This window comes from Equus asinus, chromosome 6, assembly GCF_041296235.1.
Source record: "Equus asinus isolate D_3611 breed Donkey chromosome 6, EquAss-T2T_v2, whole genome shotgun sequence".
NCBI lineage: Eukaryota > Metazoa > Chordata > Mammalia > Perissodactyla > Equidae > Equus > Equus asinus.
In genome coordinates this window covers 16,887,019-16,915,005 of record NC_091795.1, presented here as the reverse complement: position 1 = coordinate 16,915,005, position 27,987 = coordinate 16,887,019, and the positions used below count along the sequence as shown (strand labels likewise).

The following is a 27,987-nucleotide window of genomic DNA, read 5'->3' as shown; positions in this document are numbered from 1 at the left end:
TCATTTTACAGATGAGGACAGTGAGTCCCAGAAGTTAAGCAATTTACTCAAGCTTCTTAGCAAAAGGAGCCAAGGTTAAATTGAGGTCTCCCAATTCTCAGTCCAGCGCTCTTTGCCGCACGCAAATGTGTGTCCAAAGCAGCGTCACAGTCCAACTCTCACTAAGGGTATTCCTACCTCTCCCACTCCCTCACAGCAACGCAACACATACAATCGATTCTCCTGTCTGAATTACCAAGAAAAGTCATGTATTTACAACAAAACACTGCCCTGAGCATCCAAGGATTAGATACTAGGTTCCTAAGAAGCTAGAGAAAGACAAACGCCAGGAAGACTTCTCCAAAACATCTCTGGGTAGGAAACCGACAAGACAGGTGGGAGCAGGTACTTGCTCTAAGCTCTCTAGTTACAGCACACAAATGAAATTAATCTCTAAGACTGAGCACATAAAAGAAGGAGGCCCAGGGATTAAGTTCTTGCATTCTGCTTCAGCAGCCCAGGGTTCGCCGGTTTGGATCTCGGGCATGGACACATGCACTGCTTATCAAGCCCCGTTGAGGCAGCATCCCACATATAAAATAGAGGAAGATGGACACAGATGTTAGCTCAGGGCCAATCTTCCTCAAAAAAAGGAGGCTCAATAAATGACACAACCTCTTTTTCAGTACATTTCCTGACAAGATAACTAAAGGCCCTACAGGCAGCCAGACTTGTAAGGGAAGAACGGCCATCTCAAAGACTAAAGTGTCTTCTTAAAACCCCTTCCAAACTGTGACTGTTTACATTCCAAAATATATAAGAGGATGCTTAATACAAATAAAATCTATGTTCATACTCATCCTCAGTAAGAAACAAAATATACAGAGAGGCCTACCCCAGGAAAAGCATGATGACAAAGACTATATTTACAGAGTCTCAAAGTATCTTCTCCCCATAAGATAACTACTAATTACAAGGGGAAAAATAGTAAATTTACAGTGGAGAAACCTGGCAGATGCTCCCTTAACCATGTGATCAAGGTGAACATGACCAGTGATAAGACACAGGAACATCACGCATTCTGAGCAGATGCACTAAAGGCACATCACCTCTGTGGCATTCCTGCCAAAAATGCATATTCTCAATCTAATCACAAAAAAATGTCAAAAACCCCCTAACGGTGAGACCTGAAACCATAAGGCTTCTGGAAGAAAACGTAGGCAGTACACTCTTTGACATCAGTATTAAAAGGATCTTTTCGGACACCATGCCTTCTCAGAGAAGGGAAACAATAGAAAGAATAAACAAATGGGACTTCATTAGATTAAAGAGCTTCTTCAAGGCAAATGAAAACAGGATTGAAACAAAAAAACAACCCACTAACTGGGAAAAAATATTTGCAAGTCATATATCTGACAAAGGCTTAATATCCTTAATATATAAAGAACTCTCGCAACTCAACCACAAAACATCAAACAACCCAATCAAAAAATGGGCTGGAGACATGAACAGACATTTCTCCAAAGAAGATATACTGATGGCCAATAGGCACATGAAAAGACGCTCATCATCGCTGATCATCAGGGAAATGCAAATCAAAACTACACTAAGATATCACCTTACACCCGTTAGAATGACAAAAATATCTAAAACTAATAGCAACAAATGTTGGAGAGGTTGCAGAGAAAAAGGAACCCTAATACACTGCTAGTGGGAATGCAAACTGGTGCAGCCACTATGGAAAACAGTATGGAGATTCCTCAAAAAACTAAAAATAGAACTACCATACGATCCAGCCATCCCACTACTGGGTATTTATCCAAAGAGCCTGAAGTCAGCAATCCCAAAAGTCCTGTGTACCCCAATGTTTATTGCAGCACTGTTTACAATAGCCAAGACGTGGAAGCAACCTAAGTGCCCATCAACAGACGAATGGATAAAGAAGATGTGGTACATATATACAATGGAATACTACTCAGCTGCAAAACAAAACAAAATCATTCCATTTGCAATAACATGGATGGACCTTGAGAGAATTATGTTAAGTGAAATAAGCCAGCGAGAGAAAGATAATCTGTGTATGACTCCACTCATATGAGGAATTTAAAACTATGGACCAAGAACAGTTTAGTGGATACCAGGGGAAAGGTGGGGTGGGGGGTGGGCACAAAGGGTGAAGTGGTGCACCTACAACATGACTGACAAACATTAATGTACAACTGAAATTTCACAAGATTGTAACCTATCAATAACTCAATAAAAAAAAATAAAAAAAATAAAAAGTCAAAAACCCAAATTGACAGCCTAGAAAATAACTGGCTAGAAGTCTTCAAAGTGTCAAGGTCATGAAAGACAAAGAAAGACTGAGTAACAGCATCAAATTAAAGGAGACTGAGGAGACACAGCAACTAACAGTAACCTGTGATCTTGCACTAGATCCTGGACCAGAAAAGGGACATTAGAGAGACAAGTGACAAAATCTGAGTCTGTAGATTAGACAATAGTATCGAATCAATGTTAATTTCCTGACTTTCATAATTATCCTTTGGTTACGTAAGATGCCAACATTTGGGAAATCCAGGTTAAGGCTATATGGGACTTTTTTGTACTATTTTTTAAACTTTTTATAAATCTGTTAGTTAAAATGTTTTCTACCATCCCCCTTCCACTGAACCAGATTAGTCTACAGTTACATCTCTCCCTTACAGGCATCTCTCTAACACTGCAACATGGCTCTCTTGCAGCTCTCAGGAAACCCACTCACCTGAGATTATCATCAGCTCCCCCAACCACTACCAAGCTGTTCTCAGCACGAATCTTCTCCCGGAAGTCCTCCATGGCTTCAGGGTGACACTGCAGGGAATTCTGACCAATGACAAACAGGACTGGAGTCTTCATATCCAAGAGGGGATCATCCACATCCTAAAACAGGTACAGGTTTTACAATTGGCTGGCTCATATTCACTGAGCACTGACCTGGCAAGTCTGCTCAGGAGTCAGCTGGGCAACTGCAGTCGCTGAGCACCTGCTTGGTTGAGGCATGCAGTCCCTTACTCGCACCTCCCAATGACCCAGCAATCAGCTGCACCCCATGCTTACCCCTCTGGGGCCATCCACGGTAAGCAAAGGAAACCCAAGGCAGACAACTGCAGTGACATATTCCATCACTGACACCTGGAAATAATGAAACAATTTGTCTCAAGGTCAAGTGACATCACTGCAGCTACTCCTACGCAGAATCCAGGGGTGATCCAAACCTACCAGCTAGTCCCATCTCCTCTTTCCCTGTCCTAACTCCATGGGTACCAGTCACAGTGGCAGCAGTAAGAGCACAGAACACAAGACGTACTGTTCCACAAGCAGCCACCACCCAGAGAACTGGGGCCCTGAGAGTAACCCAGCAGAGGGCTGAACCATAGGATGGGAGGTTTAATACTTCTGTCAATTCCCTAGACTAGAGTGCTCCTGCTTGCTTTTCCCTCCACCAATAAGAAATGCAATCAGGAGAACACAAATGTTGCTCTTCTCCCTTAAGTAAAGAAAATCTCCCCCTTTTGAATTTAATGGATAGCTCCCAGTCTGCTCAAACTTCTTAGAGCAGTCGCTGAGTTCTGCCATCCCTGGGACCAGGGCGTATGAGGAGATGGCCTTCTTCCTCTTGTGGTCTTAGACGTCACCCTTGACTAGACCACGTGAAGCAGCACAGACTTTGTTTATTTGATCCACTTGAGAACTGGGGCTTTGGACAGGTCAGGGACACTTACGCAACTAATATACATAGAATTGTATATAAAATAATAAAGAAAAGGATCCTTGATGTCTTGGAAAGAGAAAGAACATGAACACAACATCAAATTCCAGAGTTATTAAAACTTTTGCCTGCTAGAAGTCTTCAAAGTGTCTGCTTTTATTGCTGGAACTGCTGGAATTATTGTTTTGTTTTGTCCTTTTAGGTGGAAGAATAGTACTTATGTTTGGGAAGAAAAAGGAATTTTTTTTCAGAGATACATGCTGAAATATACACAAATGAAATGATATTTGGGATGTTCCTTAAAATAACTGGAGGAGAGAGAAAGTGGACAGGAGTAAGAAGTAAAAAGCCAGGCCTTGAGCTGATCACTGGTAAAGCTGGGTGAGGGGCCCAAGGGCTTTTTTTTGTTTTTTTTTTTTAACGTATTTATTGAGGACGATTAGCCCTGAGCTAACATCTGCCAATCCTCCTCTTTTTGCTGAGGAAAACTGGCCCTGAGCTAACATCCGTGCCCAGCTTCTTCTACTTTATATGTGGGACGCCTACCACAGCATGGCTTGATGAGCGGTGCCATGTCTGCACCTGGGATCCGAACCAGCAAACTCCAGGCCGCTAAAGTAGAATGTGCGCACTTACCCGCTGCGCCATCAGGCTGACCCCACAGGGGGTTTATTATACTAGTCTATTCTCACTTTAAGTTTCTGCTTAAAATTTTCCACAATAAAGTTAAAAAACGAAGTTTGTCTTCTACAGTTTAAATGCAATCACATAGGCAAAGCACCTGGCACAGTGCCTGGAACGTAAAAGGCCCCCATGGTAGCCTTCAGCAGCAGTAGCAGCATTACTCCACCCCAGGACAACCACCACATAAGACGAGAATCACTTACATGACAGGCCACCAAAGCTCCTGTGTTCCAGCCAATCAAGATAACGGGCTTGTGGGGGAAATGGCTGTGAACCTTCGTGGGAACAGAAAGAAGAAGTAAGACAGGAGGCCACAGATGGGGACAGAACAAGCCCAGAATGCTGGGTGCGCCACAGTGAACTGAAACAGGGGCATTCTCACCTCCAGCACTTTGCTTCTCACTGCCCCGATCATATGCTCAAGACACTGCAAAACTCCTACCCCACAACCATTGTTCAGTAGATGGGTGGCTACAGGGATGACCTAAACGAAAGAAAGTGGCAGCCATGCCAATAGAGGCAAGTTTCAAATCTCTCAATTCTGCTTAACCTACCAGAGATCCCTTCTACTCTGGATAAGCACCATCCAATTCCAAACAAAAAGAGAAGTGGGGGATGCTCCACATTTAAGTTCATCCATTTTGACCCAGTCCTGCACTCTGTCTGCTCCAGCCCCCAAGACTATATCTCCACCCACGAGAGGTCCTCTGGCCCCACACATACCTTGCCTAAGCAGGACAGCTGAGACTGCCAGAAGCGGTGGCGGCGTGAGGTGGGGAACACGGAGCTAGAGGGCCCAGACGAGGCAATGAGAATGAGAGGAGAGCCAGGGAGTTTGCTCTAAGGAGAAAGACCCCACCAGAGAACCAGTGAGTGAGACATGTTCCTCCACAAAATCCCAAGTATCCCAATACCTTTCTTGGCCCAACTAATGCTGATTTGCTTATGAAACTATGTCAAGCACTACACATAACCAGTTATTAATGAAAAAAGTTAAACAAGCCATTCATTATCCTCTTGCCAAGGTTCCAAGACTGGATTCTAAAAGTTTCATGCGCCATAATTAAGTCCTGGGCCGCCCAACTTACCGGTTTGTTATGAGAAAGCACCCCCACAGCGGGGTCCCAGGGCCTCTTCAGCAGGAGGGACAAGGCCTCAGCTCCTGCCGCCCCGGTCTTCGTGTTGGATGACACAAGCATCCGGTCAATCAAGCTAGGGATCTAGAAGCAAGAAGACCAAAGATGCTCCCAGTGTGAAGCAGAAGACCTGCCCACCAGCAGCAATCAGCCTGGAGGAAGCGCTCCACTATGAGCCGCAGTGACGCTAAGCCTCTGAAACTTTCCTCAGGAGCAAAAGCACAAATAACCGGATGGCTAAAAAAGTATGCCTCCCTCCCACCATTAAAGGTAAGTGGGTTTTATCCTTTGGAAAGCAATCTGGTGATACACATCAAGAAACTTAAATTTATTCCTATCCCTTTCTTAAAGGATTCTACTTCTGAGAGCCCTTCCTAACAAAATATATCAGAAACACAAATACAAACACACACTCTCAGGAGAGGGGGGGTTATGCAAAAGACAAATTCACTCTCAATAATAATCAAAAAGTAGAAACAACCTAAATGCACATATAAGGGAGCAAGTAAGTAAATTATCTACATAATTAGATATTAAGTTTAATTTGAAATATTTAAAAGAATCTGTAATAACATAGGAAAATAATTTTGCTAAAATGTTAAAGGTAAAACAGAAAATATAAAAGTTACCTCTACTCAGAAAAAATACCGTAAGAAAATACGCCAAAATGTTAATGGTGATCTTTATGGAGTTATGGATGACTTTTTCCTTTTTAGATTTCTGTATTTTCTACATTGCCTCAATGAATATTAGTTGATTTTATAAACTTTTTTAAAATTCTGCATTTAGTTCTAGAATACTGCCTCCAAGCTGTGGCATGTTAGAGAAATCTGTTATTGTGCCCAAAATATTACATCCTACTATACTGTGATTTATACCATATCCTGTTTTTCACTATTCACCAAAAATGTGACCTCACAGATGTGTAAATATAGGTTTCAGACATGCTGATGCTTACACTGAGAAGAAATATCTGTGTGAATTCCATGCTACTCACAAAAGGTCAAAGTGACCTAGGGGAAAGGAAAGATCTTTAAATGTTAGAGGTAGTTTTCAGAAAAACAAAGTTTTTGAGAAACTGGAGAAAAAAGAGTACTATGGTGAGGTGGGTTGTAGAAGTTCAGTCCACAGCTAACATCATATTCAACAGTGAAAAGCTGAAAGCTTTTCCTCTAAGATCAGAAACAAGACAAGGATGCCCACTCTCGCCACTGTTATTCAACATGGTACTGGAAGTGCTACCCAGAGCGATTAGGGAAGGAAGAGATAAAGGCATCCAAATTAGAAAGGAAGAAGTAAAACTGCCTCTGTCTGCAGATGACGTAGTATACACAGAAAACTCTAAGAACTCCACCAAAAAACTCTTAGAACTAATAAACAAATTTAGTAAAGTTGCAGTATACAAAATCAACATACAAAAATCTGTTGCATTTCTATTCACTAATAATGAACTAGCAGAAAGAGAAATTAAGAAAACAATCCCATTCAAAATTGCATCAAAAAGAATAAAATACCTAGGAATAAATTTAACTAAGGAGGTGAAAGACTTGTACACTGAAAACTACAAGACATTAATGAAAAAACTGAAGACACAAATGAATGGAAAGATACTCTGTTCTCATGGATTGGAAGAATTAATATTGTTAAAATGTCCGTATTACCCAATCTACAGATTCAAGGTAATCCCTATCAAAATTCCAACAGCATTTTTCACAGAAATAAAACAAACAATCCTAGAATTTGTATGAAACCACAGAAGACCCTGAACAGCCAAAGCAATCTTAAGAAGAACAAAGCTGGAGGCATCACGCTCCTGAATTTCAAACTTTATTACAAAGCTATAGTAATCAAAACAGTATGGTATTGGCTTAAAAACAGACTCAAATCAATGGAACAGAATAGCGAGCCCAAAAATAAACCCATGCGTATATAGCATATACGGTCAATTAATCTACAACAGAGGAGCCAAGAATACACAATGGGGAAAGGACAGTCCCTTCAAAAAACAGTTTTGGGAAAATTGGACAGCCACATGCAAAAGAATGAAACTGGATGACTATTTTACACCATACACAAAATTTAACTCAAAATGGATTAAAGACTTGAACGTAAGACCTGAAACCATGAAACTCCTAGAAGAAAACATAGGTGGTAAGCTCCTTAACATCAGTCTTGCCAGTGATTTTTTGGATTTGACACTAAAAGCAAAGGCAACAAAAGCAAAAACAAGTGGTATGACATCAAACTAAAAAGCTTCTGCACAGCAAAGAAAACCATCAGCAAAATGAAAAGGCAACCTACCAAATGGGTGAAAATATTTGCAAATTATATATCTGATAAGAGGAATGATCCAAAATATACAAAGAACTCATACAACCCAATAGCGAAAAAATAAACAATCCATAAAAATGGGCAGAAGATCTGAATAGACACTTTTCCAAAGAAGAAAGACAGATGGCCAACAGGTAAATGAAAAGATGCTCAACATCACTAATCATCAGGGAAATGCAAATCAAAACCACAATGACATATTACCTCACACCTGTTAAAATGGATATTATCAAAAAGACAAAAGTTAACAAGTCTTGGCAAGGATGTAAAGAAAAGGGAAGCCTTGTGCACTGTTGGTGGGAATGTAAATTGGTGTAGCCACGATGGAAAACAATACAGAGGTTCCTCAAAAAATTAAAAATAGAACTACCGTATGATTCAGCAACTCCATTTCTGAGTACTTATTTGAAGAAAATGAAAACAATAGCTCAAAAAGATATATGTACCCCATGTTCACTGCACCATTATTTATAACAGCCAAGATATGAAAACAATCTAAGTGTCCATCAATGGATGAATGGATTTAAAAAATGTGGCGTATATAATGAAATATTATCCAGCAAAAAAAAACAAGAAAATCTTGCCATTTGTGACAACATGGATGAACCTTGAGGGCATTATGCTAAGCGAAATAAATCAGACAGTAAAAGACAAATATCACTTATATGAGGAATCTAAAAATTTTTAAAAAGCCTCACAGATATAGAGAACAGATTGGTGGTTATCAGAAGGGGGTGCTGAGGAGTGGGCAAAATGGGTGAAGGGGATCAAAAGATACAAACTTCCAGTTATAAAATAAATAAGTCATGTAATAGGGGATATAATATACACCATGGTGACTATAGTTAATAATACTGTAGTGCATATTTAAAAGTTGCTAAGAGAGTAGATCTTAAAAATTCTCATTACAAGAAAAAAGTAATTTTGAAACTCTGTATGGTGACAGATATTAACTAGACTTATTGTGGTGATCATTTTGCAATATAGAGAAATATCAAATCATTATGTTGTATACCTGAAACTAATATAACGCTATATGTCAATTATACCTCAATATTAAAAAAAGTTCCAAGACAGTACAAGAAGATAAGCTGCTCCAGGCAATAACAAGCAGACAGTGTTTCTAATTTTAAAAAAGCAAGACTAAACAGATTTCCACCTGAGAAAGTAGGGGAATATTAAGAGACTTTCTCAGTTTAATTCAGGAAACAAGTGTTGCAAATGTTTATGCAACAGCTGCTGTTACAAGGCACCATGCTAGTCACGCAAAGGAATTTAATCTACAAGAGGTAACGAAGACAAACAGACACATAACAAAAGGGGGCTGATAAGTGCCATAAAGAAACAGAAGGCCCACACTGCTATGATTCATACCATCCCACAGAGAACGAGGAGATGAACTGAAGATACAGCATGTGAAGTGAGATGAGCTCTCAAGAGTTCCAATGGAAGATGGGGTAAAGCTTTCCAACGAGAGACACCAGACAGAAGCAAGAATGTACGGGGCCTGTTCTAGGCGCAGATGGCCTGAAGTTGAGGACTCGAGTAAGGAAGTAGGACATAAGGCTAGTAACAAAGGCTAGGGCCAAACTGCCAAGGATCCTCACTCCAAACTCGCCGTTTCTTTGTAATTTACTCTATAACTGAAGCCTTCAACACCTTGAGGCGGAGGATCTGATCTAAATTAGACTTTACCTGGCAGTAGAGTACACCTCTGAAATGACAAAGCCTTGAAATTCACTGTTAATATAGAATACTTAGAAATAATTAATCAATAACCACTTCTCTGCTTGGACCTAGGCAGAACGAGCTTCCCTGATCTTCCCAGCATTGCATCACTCTCAACAGACAATTAAGAGGCTAGGGTCTATACAGTCTCTGCTCCCTTTACAATGGATCCATGGTGAAAGTAGCTGGGCCAGGAGCAAGATCCCATCCACCTGCATTTTCATTCAGCAGGTACATTAAGTTTTCGGAAACAACCAAAGTATTTGAAGTGAATCTGAGTCACAGGAAAATAAGAGGCTGATGGTAGAGGAAACACTGCTGAGAGCATGGCCTAGGGTGGACAGTGCCTTGCCGTCTAAGGCCCTGGCTGGCTGGCGCACTAGCATGTCCTCTGCCATTCCAGCTAACCCGCACGAACCTAGCAGCATGGCTGGGGAGCATGCTACTGTGTACACCTGTGGAGTCTCCTCAGTGGTCTGTCATGCTCATACAACCTGACCACCACCTCATTCACTGGGGAACATCAAGATAGTAACCTAAATGGGGAAGCACTGCACTTCCTTATGAGGGAAATTACATCCAGGTCATGCTGGCCATGCAAAGTAAGGCAGCGTCACAGAGAAGTGGGACTCTGGCCACTACTAACAAGGCACTCCCTGGAGCGTATCCAGCAATGTTGTACCTTCACCATAGGTAGTATGCTGTGAAGAACATTTAAATGCTTCAAATACTCACAGGCCACCACTCTCTGCCAGAGACTTATCTTGGCCCTTCATCCCACCTGCGCCCATGGCTGCCCACCATTCACCTCCTGGGTCCAGGGATTCTACTGCAGAGAAGCAATACGGGGGAAGTCTGGGACTATTTTTTCTCTTTCTCCACTAGAAAATAAGCTCCATCAGAGTAGAGAGCATTTCTGTTTTTCTCACCCCAGTGCCTAGCACATTGTAGGCACGAAATAAATATTTGTTGAATGAATAAATTAATGTCAAACTTCCTACCATGCCTATCATTAATGCATCTAGTCCTGAGATTTGTTTTATTTCTGCACTGAACCAGCCTTCTTTTGCTTTCAAACAAACAGCGTCCTTTAACTTAAAAACAAGTAGGAAACGAGGGGCTGGCCCCGTGGCCGAGTGGTTAAGTTTGCGCGCTCCACTGCAGGCGGCCCAGTGTTTCGTTGGTTCGAATCCTGGGCGCGGACATGGCACTGCTCATCAGACCACGCTGAGGCAGCGTCCCACATGCCACAACTAGAAGAACCCACAACGAAGAATACACAACTATGTACCGGAGGGCTTTGGGGATAAAAAGGAAAAAATAAAAAAAACTTTAAAAAAAAAAAAAGTAGGAAACGAGTCTGAAAATTTTGGGGATATGGCTGGGGGGAATCTGTTGGCCAAGCAAATTATAGCAGCCAAATGGGCCAGCTTCCTACAAAGGAGAAGAAAGAAAAACTATTTTTTAAAAAAATGGTCAAGAACTGAATTAACCCCAGTTGTCTGAGGCCATCTTGTATTGGAGCAAAACATTCCAAAAATTTCAAGAACCTATGAAGGTACCACTTATATAATTGTTAATAGTTATTACTGTGCGCTTACTATGTGCCGAATTTTGTGTCAAGCATTCTATCTGAATTAACTGATTTTCACAAAAATCCTACTTAGGTATTATTAGCCATATTTTAGAGATAAGGAAGCTGAGACACGAATCCAAGATTACACAGCTAATTAGTGATCCACATAAGGTCAGCCACAGTCTCAACCAGAACCTGTATTCCGCCACATGAACACAGTCCAGGGCAGTAACTGATATCACAATAAACTGGAATCATCAATAAAAAGTTTAACTTTGTGCAATATTGTCTAAGTAAGAAAGCAGGAAAATGTCATGACTCATTTTACAAAGAATTATTAAAGTCAGAGTGTTGCTACTGAAGGCTCACCCCATGATGAAGAAAGACTGAGGCCTTATTGTACTTTCCAGCTCTAGAACATCTCCCCAGCCCCCACCCTGCACTCAGCACCAAGGGTCTGCTTCTTGCCCCCTTTTCAACACTCCTCCCTTCATCTTCTTCGAGATAATTCCATTTTTTTCTCACCTCACCTCAGAAGTGACTCAAACCACAAGCCACAGGGCTGTATACGCTAAAAGCGTACTCAGGTTTTCAGGCCCCACACCTCATCCTAGAGACAGAAGAGCTGCAGACGTTTACATCAGACAAAAACATGAAATGATACCATGTCTCCTATTTTTAATAGCAAACCCATTAGCTTCAGTCATGCCCTCCTTGCCCAAGCCCACTTCCTGAACCCGTAACAGAGGCTGGCTACCCCAGGACAGGGCAGACGTCAATCATGGCCTTACCTTCCCTTTCAGCGTCTGCAAAGCATCCAGGTAGGCTGCCAGCATGGGCAGACTCAAGGTCTCCACCAGGGTGGTGTGCAGCCACTGGATCAGTTTGGTGTCCCAGCTCACACTTGCCAGAGCCTGCCGCACTCTCCTTGCACACTTGTCCACAGCAACACGGCGCAGCACTGGCTCATTGCAAGCCTGAACGTGGAGGGATAAAACATGAGGGCCACCTTATTAGCAACTAGGGTGAGGGTGGGGGGTGGGCAACAAGTCAGTCTACCAGTGAGGCCTGAACCAGGGAGAGCTGCCCACTGTGGACAGATTTCTGGAGTCTTACCCCTTCGTTGGCCAGGCGGGCAAGCCGGTCAGACTGCAGGGCTTTGAGGATCTTGTTGAATAGCTTGTTCTGGGCCATTGTCCAGCCAGTCCTGTAAGAGAAACTCAGAGGAATTAAGTCAAACTCAGGGGACACTCCCCATACAGGTACACTATACAAAGAAGATTATGCCATGTTTTTTGTTCCCACTATGAAACACTATAACTCAAAGTAGCTTAATCTAAGACCACTGAGCTAAAGCACAAGACCTAGATTCTGGTCCCAATCCTGCCACGGAGTCACCTCAGCTTACACTTGTATTAATACACACACTACAAGTCAAAACCAGTCACGAATCAAGTCTTTTTAGAGCTAGCAAAGCTAATTATTTACCTAGTGGCTAAAATGATCCATTAGCAAATAAAAGCATGGCACCACTGCACAGACTTATTTGAATTTCACAGGTTTACTATTTCACATAAGAAGGCAGACAGGATGCGCAAACATTTTAATGTACTAAAACGTCAAACTAAGATAAGAGGCCTATTTAAATTAGATTTATGAACAAAAATACAACAGAAATTTACGAAATGAGGTGGCATTCTCTCACTCCCTAATCTTCCACCCCCCCCACTAATCTTGCTCCCTTTTCCACGTATATTTTTTATATTTTTTCTGTTTATCACACAATTAACAAATTTACTTTTGAATGGTCTGCTCCATGTAGGTTGACACCGTATCATCCCAGCATGTGACACTGGCATACACACGTCTACCTTGCTTACGGACAGCTTTATGTGTCCTCCTCCAACTCAGCTGTACTCCCTGCAATTAAAAACTTGTCCTGCTGCTCTTGTCCCCACTCATCACACCCGGCACAGTGGGGTGGAGCTTGTTAAAGCCCCCTTCCACACCACTTCCGGCAATCTTAATTACTCTGATACTCCAACTCTGGCCAGTAATCTGCCTAAAGATAGTAAGAGAAGGGTAATAGAAGATGGCCAACTAATATTTGTTTACCAACTCTCCTTGCCATAAACTGGTGATTAAATTACCTTAACAAAATTTTAAGTGGATGCCAGATCCAAATGAGAACCCAGAATGAGATCAAGATAGCATTTCAAATCAGTAGGGATAAAGTAAGTAGGGCTGAGACAACCACTAGCCAAGGGGAGAAAGCAAATCTGGATCCCTACACATCACTCTTTATACCAAAATAAATTTCAGGTGGAAAAGATAAATATTAAAAAATAAAGTTACCAAAATACTAGGAAAAAATAGTCATTAAAAAAAATAAATCACAACTATGTAAAACAGATTAAAAATATTAAACATTGGAGCCAGCCCTGATGGCCTAGTGGTTACAGTTCAGCACACTTTACTTCCGGTGCCTGGGTTTCGTTCCCGGCTGCAGAACCACACCACTCACCCATCCTTAGCCACGTTGTGGCAGCAGCTCACACAGAAGAACTAGAAGGACTTACAACTAGAATATACAACTAGTACCAGGGCTTTGGGGAGGGAAAAAAAAACAGAGAGGAAAATTGACAACAGATGTTAGCTCTGGGCAAATCTTTCCCAGCAAAAAAAAAAAATTAAACATTGGAAGTAAATGACAAAATATATATATATATATGTACACATATATAAAACTATCTTAGAATGAGTAAGACTTTCTAAGTGTGACCTAAAACCTAGAAGCCATAAAAGGAAGATAGACAAATATAACTACCTAAAAATTTCAAACTTTTGTGAAGAAAAAAATTAAGTATCATAAAGTTAAAACAAAAATGAGAAAATAATTGCCATTCCATTAAAATAGAGAAAGCCTCTAGAAAACTATTAAGAAAAAGACAAAATACTCAAAACAAAAATAATGGGCAAAGAATATGAAAAGGCCGTTCACAAAGGAAAGTACAGTCAACCTCCTTCAAAATCAAACATACAAATTAAAATAATAAAATATTAGTTTTTACCTATTAAATGAATAAAAATTAAGAAGTTTAAGAATCCTCTGTGTTGTGAGAGTGTAAGAAAATAGGCCACTCTACACTTTGTTGATGGAAATGTAAATTAATACAACCTTTGGAAAGTCAATTTGGAAAATCAACTCTGGAAAAACTCAATCAAAAAACACGTCAGATTATGTCACTCTGCTCAAAGCCCTTCAGTGACACCATTTCAATCAGTCAAAAGGCAAAATCCTTGCAATGGGCTGTCTGCACCCCACTGCCTCTCCAACCTCGTCATCCATGACCGCCCGGCTTACACAAGGCTTCACTGTACAGCCCGCCACCCCCACACACACCACGCCTGCTCCCGCATCACGGACCGGGCCCTTGTCATTCACTCCTCTACCTGAAACAATGGCTCCAATCTCCTTTAGGTCACTGCTCAAATGTCACCTTCTACTGAGGCTTCCCCTGACTCACCCCTATTTTAAACTGCCAACATCCTACTCCCACTCCAGATTCCCTCTCCCCCTTTCCAGCCATATCGCCACCTCGCTTTCTATCCATTTTATTTGTTTATTTTCGTCTGTCTCCCTCTGCTAGAATGTAAAGGCCAAGACGGCAGGAATTTTTGTTGGCTTTTTTCAAGTGGTACATCCCCAGCACATAAAACAGTGTGTGACACACAGTAGGGACGTGAACATCTGCTGAATAAATCAATGCAAGAATTGTGTGCATGCTGCATTCCAAGTCCTGTACATAGCTGAATACAAACTCAAACCCTCCCCCTGCCCACCACACTAGGCACCTGGGCACTGGACAGCAGGGGCACTGAAAAGCATTTAGGCTCAACTGTAACCACAGCCTTCACCACACCAGGAGGGTCAAACTGCAGGGAAGCTGCCTGAAACGACTTCAACAATCTCAATCTCTCTTACTTTCTAACCAACTAGCACCCTTTCCACCACACCCCACCAACCAGATACCCTTCTTCCCACAAGTCATCTCTCTAAGAATACCAGCAACGCGGCCCAGTAAATGTGCAGATGGAGGACAAACTACCCTTTGTTATTCACTTCGTATAACCATCCCACTGTCCTCGGAAAGAGTAAATACCCTCTAGAAAGAAGGAAAATGGTCCAACTTCTTCTCCTATAAAATAAAATCTCCACCTACCACATCTCCATTTTAACAACTTACCACAGTTACACAGTCCAGGAGAACACCAACTAGGAGCCAGGACTCTAACCAGTTCTGCAAAAAGAGCTGGCTGTGTGCCCTCAGTCTCCTTGACTGTAAAACAGACAAGGACTGGATGATGTCTCAGCTTCCTTCCAGCAATAAAAACTCAGGTTAGCTATGATTACTGACGGGAGCAAAAGGTACAAGAGAGCTGCCAAAGTCCATGAGCACAGAACTCATGAGAAGCACCTTGTCTTCAGCAGCTCTCCTCGCTACAGCTAAATCCCCTTAACCTCCAAAGCCTCCCGCCTTTTGTAACCCTGTGGAGGGCACTAAAAGCAGCCTTGAGGACAGCTAATCTTCGACAAAGGAGCAGAGGGCCTACAATGGAGAAAAGAAAGTCTCTTCAACAAATGGTGCTGGGAAAACTGGACAGCCACATGCAAAAGATTGAAAATTGACCATTCTTTTTCACCACACACCAAAATAAACTCAAAATGGATCAAAGACCTAAAGATTAGGCCTGAGACAATAAGTCTTTTGGAAGAGAATATAGGCAGTACACTCTTTGACATCAGTTTCAAAAGAATCTTTTCGGACACTGTAACTCCTCAGTTGAGGGAAACAATAGAAAGAATAAACAAATGGGACTTCATCAGACTAAAGAGCTTCTTCAAGGCAAGGGAAAACAGGATTGAAACAAAAAAACAGCTCACTAATTGGGAAAAAATATTTACAAGCCACTTATCCGACAAAGGGTTAATCTCCATAATATACAAAGAACTCACACTGCTTAACAACAAAAAAACAAACAACCCGATCAAAAAATGGGCAGAGGACATGAACAGACATTTCTCAAAAGAAGATATGAATATGGCCAATAGACACATGAAAAGATGTTCATCATCGCTAATCATCAGGGAAATGCAAATCAAAACTACACTAAGATATCACCTTACCCCCGTTAGATTGGCAAAAACATCCAAAACCAAGAACGACAAATGTTGGAGAGGTTGTGGAGAAAGAGGAACCCTCATACACTGTTGGTGGGAATGCAAACTGGTACAGCCACTATGGAAAACAGTATGGAGATTTCTCAAAAAGTTAAAAATAGAAATACCCTATGACCCAGCCATCCCATTACTGGGTATCTATCCTAAGAACCTGATATCAGATATCTCAAGAGTCCGTTGCACCCCTATGTTCATCGCAGCATTATTTACAATAGCCAAGACGTGGAACCAGCCTACATGCCCAGAAACTGATGATTGGATAAAGAAGATGTGGTATATATACACAATGGAATACTACTCAGCCAAAAAAAAAGACGAAATTGGCCCATTCACAACAACGTGGATGGACCTCGAGGGCATTATGTTAAGCGAAATAAGTCAGTCAGAGAAAGACGAACTCTATATGACTCCACTCATAGGTGGAAATTAGTATATTGAGAAGGAGATCTGATCGGTGGTTACCAGGGAAAAGGGGGGGTGGGGGGAGGGTACGGAGGGGGAAGTGGTGTACCCACAACATGACTAACAAAAATGTACAACTGAAATCTCACAAGGTTGTAATCTATCATAACATTAATAAAAAAAAATAAATAAATAAATAAATAAAAGCAGCCTTGAGGTTCTTGGAATTGTCCTTTTTCTTATTTTCCCCTAGTTCTCTTGGCTTAATTCCTGCTGCTTCATCAGGATCCAATCAGCTTTTGTTGTGGTTTGATATGCAGAGAGATTCTGGACTTGGGAGGCGGGCAGTGGAAGCTTCAACTCAATGTTGGGACACAGACGACCTTGGCACCAGAAAGGCTGTGGGGACCAGCAGCTCCAGCCCACTGGTTCTGAACCTCATTTTCCTTCACGTTATTTAAATGCACAACACACTCACGCAACCAGCATCTCTCTGATGTACAGTGATTCTCAGGCGGGTTTGGGGATTTGGTGGTGGGGGTAGGAGGCAGAGGACTCCCACAAGTAGTTTTAAAAAGCTCTCTGGAAATACATGGATATATTTCCATATTAAAACACCTGTTTGTTTTGAACGGCCGCTTCTACTTTATTAGTGGGCATTTAGGTTGCGTCTCCTTTATAAACATTGCTGTGACCATCCCTCCTTTCCCCACCAATACACACATCAATCTACATCTCTATAGGGTTGTGGAAGTATCTCTGTAGGATAAATTTCTTGAAGTGGAAATGAAAGAGCAAAGGCTATCCGTGTTAAAATTTTCAAATTACCAGTTCTGTGAAAATAATATGTATAAATAATCTGCGACATCTTGAAAGCAGTATTACACCACAGCCTTACGTCCAGCAACAATGATCACTGATAATCAAGCAGGTTAAGCAATGAGTAAATTTCCTCATGTTTAACAACCTCTTGAGCTTTCTCAAAGCCTATTGATCATGCTGCAAATTTTAATTCCAAGGACAGAGAATGAGGTATAATTTATTTATGAGGCACCAACAGCATTTCCAAAATTATCCTGTTCTTTATTTTGTAACAGGATGTCTTCTCTATTTGTTTTTCTTATTCTGTATTTATTCTGAAACCCAAAATGATGTGAACGAAATGGGAGGGGGGGCGGAGGCTAGAAAGCTATTTAGAAATTACTACCATACACCAATGACAGCTGAAATTAAATTGAAAAACCACAACGTTGAGAGTCTAAAATTCCAGAAAAAGTTCTTAGGATTGTTGCTGGATACATAACAAAGTGATTCCAAGAATTGAAACATGTTCTCTATATTTTGTCAGCTTCGTGGGAGGCTGTAAAATTAAGTGGGAAGAAAAAAAAAATGATCTAACCCAAGATTAAGATAAAGAGCATGCAAAAGATATAATTAAGGAAAATTTTAAAAACAGGAGACAGAATTTTAAATACAAGCCTAAGGAGTCAAATAGCTGACGGGAACTGTGGTGAGCCAGTGTGTCCCCACCGAAACCTATTCAATTTTCAGGAGTGCAAACATGCCTTTTCTTCATTTCTGAGATGAGCTCAGATAATCTTACGTTCTCATGCTCTGACTAACCTGAACGATGTTCTGACCTCTGGTTCATCTTATCCAAAGCAGCCAAAAATTGACATTGGTCCTAGAAGAGCCTGGTATTCTCAAAGGTAATTATTCTTTCTCTGATACTGTTTCAAGGGAGACTAATTCAATACTAAAATATCTAAAAGGATTTTTTTTTTTAACCAGAAGTCAAACAAGGAGGGACAAAGAACATCAGAGAGACAGAATAGGTCACTCTTACTTTTTCAGATTATAAAAATTCTTTGCTTAAACATCAGGAGAAAGGAAGGACGGAAGGAAGGGGAAAGGTGGGGGAAATACCAGGAGAAAGGAAGGAATGAAGGGGGGGTAGAAAAGAGGGAAAATAAACAACTCAAACACCTTGGACTCAAAATGTCAAACATCCAACCTAAGACTAATGCACAGATAGATACATACAATATTGAGAGATATAATTAGAGTAAATGTAAAAAAGGAGAATGGGGTTGTTTTGGCTGAATTCAGAAGTTCTGATTCCTAAGATATAACAACCTGCTTTAGGACACTAGATTCTTTTACTAAAAAGCTGGAAATGTCTAAAATCCATTTGAGCAATGCTGAGAAGTATCGTGTGCCAGGAGTATTTTGTTAAATGTCTTTCAAAAGCTGTACATCTAATTAAACTTGGTATTTGACAAACATCTGGGAAAAAAAGCAAGTCCAACTTCTTCAGGACAACGTTAGTACACCAGCAAACGTAAATCACTTTCAAAGGTTCTGCACGTCATGGCTTTGGCACGTAGACACGAGAACATGCTCTAGACCAGAAGTCAGCAAACCTTTTCTGTAATGGACTAGATAGTAAGTATTTTAGAGTTTGTGGCCAAATGGTCTCCGTCACAACTATTCAACTCTGCAGTCGTAGCACAAAAGCAGCCACAGACACCTACATGAACGGGCATGACTGTGTTCCAATAAAACCGTATTTACGGACACTGAAATGGGAATTTCATGTGTCTTCTTTTGATTTTTTTCCAACCACTTAAAGATGTAAAAACCTTCTTGGCTTATGGGCCATAGAAAAACAAGTAATGGGCCAGATTCAGCACATGGGCCACAGTTTGCCAACCCCTGCTCTAGACAATTCAATCAGGCGGAAAGGGGGATTTAAACTGTCTCACAAAACATCAGGCTTTAGCAGAGAAAGTGAGAGTCGGGGGGGGGGGACTTCATTTTCTACACTCAGAAAGTTATCTGAAGGCAGTTTCTACTGAAATAATTCAAGAGGGGGAAAAAGAGCACTAACAAAGAAAATTAAGTTTCTGACTCCACTGATAATCAGTAAGCTCTGAGGCCAACAGATTTCTAGGGAGCTGTCCCACAGTCCGTGAGTTCTTGATGAGGGAAACTGTAATTTCACATGATTTTATACAGGAAGAAAAGAAGCAGCAATTTAACAATCAAGTCAAGGGAAAGAACGGCAACAAGATGATTATAATCAGAGCAGAGGCAACTGCAACCTCCAAATAGGCTACAGATCCAGAATCCAGGGACAAGGTCACAAGATGGTGACCTCCAGAACTGAAGCCAGTAAGTAGCAGCAAATAACCAAATTAGCTGTGTGCAAAAGTGACCTACCTGAAGAGAAGCTTTCTAAGCCCGCTGCTAATGAGAGAAGGACACCTCCAAAATCTCATCAGACACCAAAAAACAAATAATCTGAGATAAACTGAGCACTAACTAAGCATATCAATCTGTGGGAATGTCATAACAAGATGGAGGTCCACATGGAGAAAGACAAGCCAACGATAAGAACCTGTCACTGTATCTCTGCAGGACTGGGCAGGTGAGGGTGTGCCCTGACCTAGGCTATGGTCCCATCTTGCTTTGAGGAAAGATGGGTGCATCCAGCTACCTTGTTGAAGGAGGGTGCCTCCTGTGCAGACTCTCCACTAGCCATCCACTTCTGGAATTGAATGGCTTCCCAGACTCTCCCATTGAGAATCAGTGCTCTGGCCAGGCCACCCTACTGTCTCATCTGCCTTGCAGTTATATTTCTCCTTATAAATTAAGAAATTGTATTCATGTGTATTATTAAGCCTCTGATGACTTTGGCAAGTATGAAGAGTCCCCTAAAACCTCTTGATCACGACCCTGGGTGAACTGATAAAAAACTTTATGCAGTTCTCCTGTGCAGTTACTGAAATTGCAAACTGAGGACAAGGCAATCGGTAAACACCACAACGGGAGACACAACTCTGTGAGGTCACCTTGTTCAGCCACCACTAACTGGTCTCTCTCTTTACTGCCCTTAAACAGCGGGTACAGTAGCCAAGAACACTGGGCTCTGGAGTCAGACTGCTTGTTTTGAACAAATCCCTGCTCCATCACTTCCTAATTAAGGTTTCTTAAACTCCCTGAGCTCAGTTTCCTCACCGTGTAAAATAGAGATGAAGACAGGATAGACCTTGGAGAGTCACTGTGGGGATCAAAAGAAAGAACGCATATGAAGAGCTTGGCACAATGCCTGGCACCTAGAAAGCACTCAACAAATGGTAGTTCTTTTTTGTTACTACCATTGGTCACTATTTTTATTATTATTAACTCTAACAATGGTGATAAGCCGTTTTGCTGAATTCATTGACCTAGGCAGTACTCCAGTAGTTGATCTTCATTCACAGCAGGGTTTTCCTCTGTATCTAAAGCTCTGGAGAGCATTTCTCCCTCTTAAGGCACAACAGTAACTCCAATTCAAGACCTCAAACAAGTGCCTCACACGCTCTTCAATCAGGGTACAGAACTGCTCCTCCCTCAACAGCTACTACCTTGATCACACAAGCACACCGGCTCACTCTCGTTCCCTGTTTCCGACCAGACTCATAAATCAGGCCAATTGCCTCAAACTTTCCTACCCTCCTTCGTACCAAATTACCTCTTTCTCTTCTGTTATTATAAAAAAAGAGCTCTCCAACATTACGGCAAGTTTACCACCTACCAACTCCTGATGTAAGCATTTTAACGTTCCCTTACACATAGTAGGTAAATATAGAGAGAGCGGGCCACCAGGGAAATGCGGATTAAAACCACAATGAGACGTCACTCCACATCCATTAGAATGGTCCTAACACAAAAAGAGAGATAATAACAAGCATTGACAAAGATGTGGAAAAACTGGAACTCACACACTGCTGGTGGGGATGTAAAATGGCACAGCCCCTTTGGAAAACAGTCTGGGAATGCCTCAAGGGCTAAACATAGAGACCACATGACCCGCGATTCCACGCCTAGGTATACACACAAGAGAACTGAAAACTATGTCCACATAAAAACAAGTACATGAATGTTTGTAGCACCATTATTCACAATAGCCAAAAAGTGTTAACAACCCAAATATCTATCAATGGATGCACAGATGACCAAAATGTGGTATATCCATACAATGGAATATCACTCGGCAATAAAAACGAAGGAAGTACTGATACATGCTACTACATGGATGAACCCAGAAAACATTCTGCTAAGCCAAGGAAGTCCATCATAGACCACATAGTGTATGATTCCATTTATATGAAATGTCCAGAATAGGCAAATTTAGAGAGACAGAAAGTAGACTGGTGGTTGCCAGGGGTTGGGAGGAGATGGGAAGTGACTGTTAAGAGGTACAGTTTCTTTTTGGGATGATGAAGATGTTCATCAAATTGAGTGGGGTGATGAATATACTAAAAACACACATTGATTGTACAAATTAAATAGGCGAATTGTATATGTAAATTTTATCTTCATAAAGTCATTATGCAATAAATAAAAGATAAATAAATGTCTGCCAAATGAATGACAAATGACCTGAAGAGGAGTGTTGAGGCCCCCAGGTCAGCAGGAAGCACAGGAACAAAACTAGTCAGCAAATTCATGAAAATGGGCTGAAGTGCTCCCTCAAAACCACAGACTGTAAACCTATTTTTAAAAGCCACTCAAATCAAACATCTGTTAGCTTTTCATATGACTCCCAAAATGTTTTCATTACTTGAGTTATAGCCCATATAAATACAGTATCTTATACTTAAACGTACATTTATTTAATGGTTTGGGGTTTTTTTTTCGTAGCCTGAGTAACTCCGATACCATAATTTGCACTACATAAGCTACAGAGCTAGTCATATCCATCCAATTTAATTCATTTATTTATTCAATAAACATTTATTATATGCCTACTATGTGCCAGGCAGTGTCCTAGGTGTCAGGGATGCAAAGACGGCTGAGATACAAGCCCTCCTCTTAAGAAGCTGAGAGTTACAATACAGAGAGTTAAGAGAATATTCTGACTTGCATGACTGCAAATGAAATAAACTCCTAACAAATGTGTTTTGATGACGATGATACAAAACATCTACAGTGTGGTGACCATTAATCCAGTAGTGACCAGTCCACCTGAGGAGCGGCCTACCTGTTGACATGCTCCTCCCAGTCCTCTGGTGGGGGAGGGGCATCCGCATCAGTCCTGGCGAAGATGACGTGCCGTTCACACTCGTTCATCACGCTGCGCGCCTTCTGATTGTCATACAGTGGCACAGGGGTTGCTGTGACTGTCTCCACGTCTATTGGGACGTCTGATTCACTGTAAACAGGTGAGAAAATAGGACCAGGCCACATGTACTTCACACAACACAGGTGTTTAATGATCATCGGGTTGCCAAAAAGATGTCTCTTTAATATAATTAAGAAGAAAATTAGGATCCAAAGTCATCTTTCTCACATTTGTCTAGATCTCTGGCCTCTGACATGCTGGTATGTGCAAGGGGAACACAAAGTCGTTTTAAAACGAGTCCACGCAAAAAATGACAAACAGCTATTTTTTTTAAAAAGACAAATATATTACATAAGCAAGTAGCTGACTGCCTAAACGTGCTTTCTAGTACAATAGCTATAAGCCACACACAACTATTTAAATTAATAAAAATTAAAGAGAATTAAAAATTCAGTTCCTCAGTTACACTAGCGACACTTCAAGTGCTCAACAGAAATATGTGGCTAGTGGCTACCATACTGGACAGCACAGATACACATTTCTACCACTACAGAGAGTTCTGTTGGACAGTGCTGGTCTAGCGTTTTAAATTATCCACATAAACTTTCCCTTTCATTAACAAGCCAACTGATAGTTAATTATATGCTGTGAAAGCCTATGACTCCCTAAGACAGATCACCTGAAATGTAGACACCTTAGGTATTTAAGTCACTGCACAAGGAGCCTAGAACAAAAACAAATGGAAATGGATATGTGAGGGATCTTCCATATTTTAAAATGCTGTATAAGTTTAAAGTGTTGTAAAAGTGCTATAAGGGTCCTTCACCGTACCACCTTTGTGACTCACGACACTACGCCAAACAAACTGGTCTACTGGCTGTCTACCAAACGCCACTTTAACTTTTTGACCTCGATGATCTTACTGCACCCGTTCCCAATGGCTGGAACAATTACATCACTATGAAATGAAGTGAAACAATGTGCAGCTAGATTTGGTGGTAGGTGAAAGAGCTGATTATCTTGTCTGGACCAGACACTCAGCTGGGCGCTTGGACCTGCATGCCCAAAAGAGAACTCTCGATTTCACCATTCCAAACCTATCCTCTCCCTGTCTTCCCCAACTTATGGCATCACCCAGCTGCTCAAGCAGGAAGTCTAAGACCCTTCAACAATTTCTCACCACTCTTAGAATCAAATTCCTACATGAGGCAGCCTCTGTCAACTTCTCCCCTAGCTCCCACTTACACCCCCATTGCAACCATATTCTAGACACAATGGCCTAAAAAGGGTTCCCAGAATGTGCCAAACTCCTACTTTCAGGGCCAATATATGGAGACAGTATATAAGAGGAAATAATTTTCTAAGTACTGAAATGACCAAGTCCAAAGAATCTCACTTTAAGAAAATATCATGAGATATCAACATAGGAGTTTCAATGTTAGCAAGAAGCTATTACATAACTAAGAGAAAAAAGACTTCAAATTCTATTTGAAGGAGCTCTTCAGTTATGCCCTAGGCCAGAGGCATCAGGATTAAGGCGGATTATTCCCTGTAGTCACAGATCCCATGCCCTGTACAACCAAAGAAGCCAACAAAATGCTGCCCTCATTGGGAAATGAAACAAAAACCACTATTCGACATGTGTTTAAAATACATACATCACGGTACCTTTAGCTTATTAAGGCTCACTGGGGAACCTAAAGTAGCAAAATATAAGATCTCTATTCCCCAACAAACCTAAGACCTGTGCTAGAGGAAAGATTAAACATTAGGTCAGATTAAAACAAACAAACAAACAAAAAAGTTTACAAAATTATTAAGGGCATGATGTGATCATCAAAATAAAATACATCAACAATCTTGAAATGTAAAGTAATTAGAATACCTTAAAGCTCAAAAGAATTGGTAAACAAATTTATTTAGGCCTAATGTAATTGTGTCACATATTACACAGTAAATTTATGGAAAAATTCCTCACCCTATAATGTAGGCCAGCTGAAAATATAACCAGACCTAAGAAGGGTTTAGATCAACCCATGGGTGACAGTTCTGTAACAAGCTAAGAGAGAAGCAAGGTCTTGGGAATATGCTCCTAAACTTTGCAGGTGAAGCCAGAAAAAGCAAACTGCATTACCGTAAAAAGGTCACTGTTGCCAGTGTTGGACAAGCCAGAACACTGGACTAAAGGAATGAGTCTAATCCTGTACGGCAATTTTTAAAAATCAACTCTTTAGGTGCTGGCCTGTGACCAAGTGGTTGAGTTCGCTCGATCCACTTCCGCAGCCCAGGGTTTCACCTGTTCAAATGCTGGGCACGGACATGGCACTGCTCATCAGGCCATGCTGAGGCAGCGTCACACATCCCACAACTAGAAGGACCCGCAACTAAAATATACAAGTATGTACTGGGGGGGCTTTCAGGAGAAGGAAAAATAAAAAATTTTTTAAAAAACCAACTCTTTAGTCTTTTTCTTCACCAGCTAAATAATCCTCTTCAATCTCCTCTTTCCATACAAGTCCTATTATCTAAGTGGAATAGGTTGTTGGCCCTCCTTTGAACATCTTGCTTTCCTAACTCCTTAGATGGCTTGAATGCAGATGTCCACCTATAAGCCTGATAGCCTCACAATGCTTAAGAGAGATGCCTGAATTAAACACCCGAACCCCCTCTATAATCTCCCACATAGAATCCTAAATGCCACAATCTGATCACCGCCCAATGACGTCAACGGCAGGCCTCAGGAGAGAAGCCCAAACTCACATGGTACTTTCGTGCTGCCTCCGGGGAGTAACAAAAAGCATGCGGGTGGGGCGGGCACTACTAGCATCCGGGTGGGCACTCCATGGCTTGGCATAGCTATGATCCAGAAAAACCAGGTCCAGCTCCCGTTCGTGCACTGACAGCTGGAAGAGCAACGAGGTGCCCATGCGCCGCGCTGAAGTCTGGAAGTCCCTGTCCCCACCCCGGTGGGCCATGTCAGTAACAGGGCAGCAAGTCAGAGAATGGGTAACTGCATGCTAGTCACCTGCAGCAAAAAGTTTCAGTTTAAGTCAATTCAAATACTCTTCCAACCTAGAACATCTAACATGCTTCTTACTTTTGTGACCGTCTATCATCATAATTGAATATCCATTACACAGCAGATGCTTGCCGCCCCACAGGGAGGGTTCCTGAGATCCCACAGCACCACCAACACAGGCTATGGCACCATGAGCTCCTCCACACCCGACCTCTACAAAATTCGCTAACTGGAAGGCTGAGCGGCTCCACTGTTCCCAAAGGCCTCACATGACAGATACTACACTTGCTTGGCCGGCGCCAGAATTTTCTATGCGGACGGGAAGGGTTTGGGCAAGCAAGAGGAATCAAAAATATTAATCCCTCCCAAGCGAAGGGTCTCTGCTCCCTCCCACCCTCTAAAGCTTCACAGAGCCGTCTCTGCAGCCGGAGCCTGAGCGCCGCAGCGACTGCGGGGCAGCCCGGGCCTCGAAAGCCCTGGAAGGCTCTTGTTCTACGTTAAACAAAAGTTTTGCAAGTACTTCATAATACTCTGGAGGTTTTAAAATATACCCGTGAGAGCGCCTCCCCAAAGCCTGCAACAAAACGCTGCCCCAGGAAGCCCTCGCTCCCTCACCCGGGGGCGGGCTCGTCCCGGCAAACCGCCCGGTACTCCACGGACCCCGCGGGGGTCTCGCCACGGAACCTCAAAACGGCCCATCTAGTCGGCAGGGCTCATAACTCGCACTTTACAGACGAAGGCGCCGGCTCGAGAGGATGAAGGGACTTGGCCAAGGTCACCGAGAGTTCGCGACGAGGAGGAGCCGCCTCGCACCCGCCTCCCGCCCGCCCGGGCCCTGCCCCGGCCCGGCGCCCGCGTCACCGCGGCCCAAGTCCGCCCCCCGCCCAACACGGCCATCCGGCCCCGGCCGCCCCGGCCCCGGGCTCCAGCTCCCGGTCCCCGCATGCCCCGGGAGCCCTGCGGCCCTCGCCGAGCCCCCCGCCCGCTCCGACCCGGCCGCGACTCCCAGGGCCCGCCACCGCGCCGGGCCGAGCCTGCCCTCACCCGCAATCTCCGGGCCGCGCGCTCGGCCCGGGCCGGACCCCGCGCGCGTGCGCGTTACCGCCTCCACGCCCCGGCGCTCCGGGCCCCGGCAAAACGCGGAAGCGGATTGCGGCCTGGGAAGGGAGGAGCGGTGAGCGGGAAAACCCGGAAAGGATACAGCGGCGGCCTGGGAGGCGGGAAGAGGAGAGCCGGGAACGCGCGCCGGTCTCGGAGGCCGAAAGTCCGCGCAGAGTCCGGAGTTTCCGCCTCCTGCATTTTCAGCAGGGAAAGCTTGGGCAAAGGAGCAGGCTGGCTCCTGCAGCCCCGGTTCCCGCTGCCCGCCCTGCGCTGTTCCTTTGCCCGGTGCGTGGCCAGGGGTGGGAGGGCGCGCAACCGACTTTCTACCTCCGCCAGAGCGGGGGTGGGGGCGGGGCGCCGCTGCGTGTGCTCGTTAAGAATTTACTCTTTAGAAATGACCACGATAAAAATTAGAATAAATTTTAAACTAAAAGGTAGCTGTGAGCCTAAAACTGCTCTAAAAAGAAAGTGTATTAAATAAAAAGAAAAGAAACATTTATCCAGCTTTCCAGAGTGGTGTTGGTTCCTGCAGAGATGAATCAAGACCAGGGCCCCGCCGGTATGGAGTTGAAGGATAAAGGGAAGGCAGTGCCCCTCAAGGCTGAGAGCAGGCTTAGGGGGTTGGAATCTCACCTCCAGCACTTAACTAGCTGGCATCGTGACCCCAGCAAGACCGCAGCGTCCCCTCATCTCTAAATGCGCAAACACTTCACTGGGTGGCTGAGAGAATGAAATGGGTAATGCATGGTGCCTGGCAGAAACATAAATAGATTTCAAGATGGTAATTACCATGAGGGACCACAGAGTGTTCTAGAAGAAAGCTTTCCTGACCAGAGGATGGGGGTGGTGTCATGAAGAGGAAGTCACCTGAGGCTGGGCTCTGAAGGACCAGGCCATTGCAGAAGGATTGGAAAGGTTGGTGAGGACCT

The 27,987-nt window shown here is 42.7% G+C and overlaps 1 protein-coding gene across 15 annotated transcripts in view; it reads right to left on the bottom strand.

The window, feature by feature from the left end:
• Nucleotides 1-27,353, bottom strand: part of KANSL3 (KAT8 regulatory NSL complex subunit 3) — a 58,257-nt gene extending 30,904 nt beyond the window's left edge. For 9 of the 15 annotated variants that reach the window (XM_070511693.1, XM_070511699.1, XM_070511695.1 and 6 more), the window contains exons 1-11: nt 27,002-27,137; nt 25,699-25,963; nt 22,858-23,028; nt 12,302-12,392; nt 11,977-12,162; nt 5,503-5,634; nt 5,138-5,254; nt 4,797-4,898; nt 4,618-4,689; nt 3,079-3,153; nt 2,744-2,901 (exon numbers count right to left, since the gene is read on the bottom strand). In XM_070511693.1, coding sequence (XP_070367794.1) covers nt 2,744-2,901; nt 3,079-3,153; nt 4,618-4,689; nt 4,797-4,898; nt 5,138-5,254; nt 5,503-5,634; nt 11,977-12,162; nt 12,302-12,392; nt 22,858-23,028; nt 25,699-25,913 — 1,319 coding nt within the window. In that variant the 5' untranslated portion in view covers nt 25,914-25,963; nt 27,002-27,137. Of the gene's footprint in view, nt 1-2,743; nt 2,902-3,078; nt 3,154-4,617; nt 4,690-4,796; nt 4,899-5,137; nt 5,255-5,502; nt 5,635-11,976; nt 12,163-12,301; nt 12,393-22,857; nt 23,029-25,698; nt 25,964-26,572; nt 26,784-27,001 lie in introns of those variants that run through there. The other 6 variants (XM_070511700.1, XM_070511702.1, XM_070511694.1 and 3 more) reach the window with 4 other exon arrangements.
• Between the last annotated feature and the right edge of the window lie 634 nt (nt 27,354-27,987).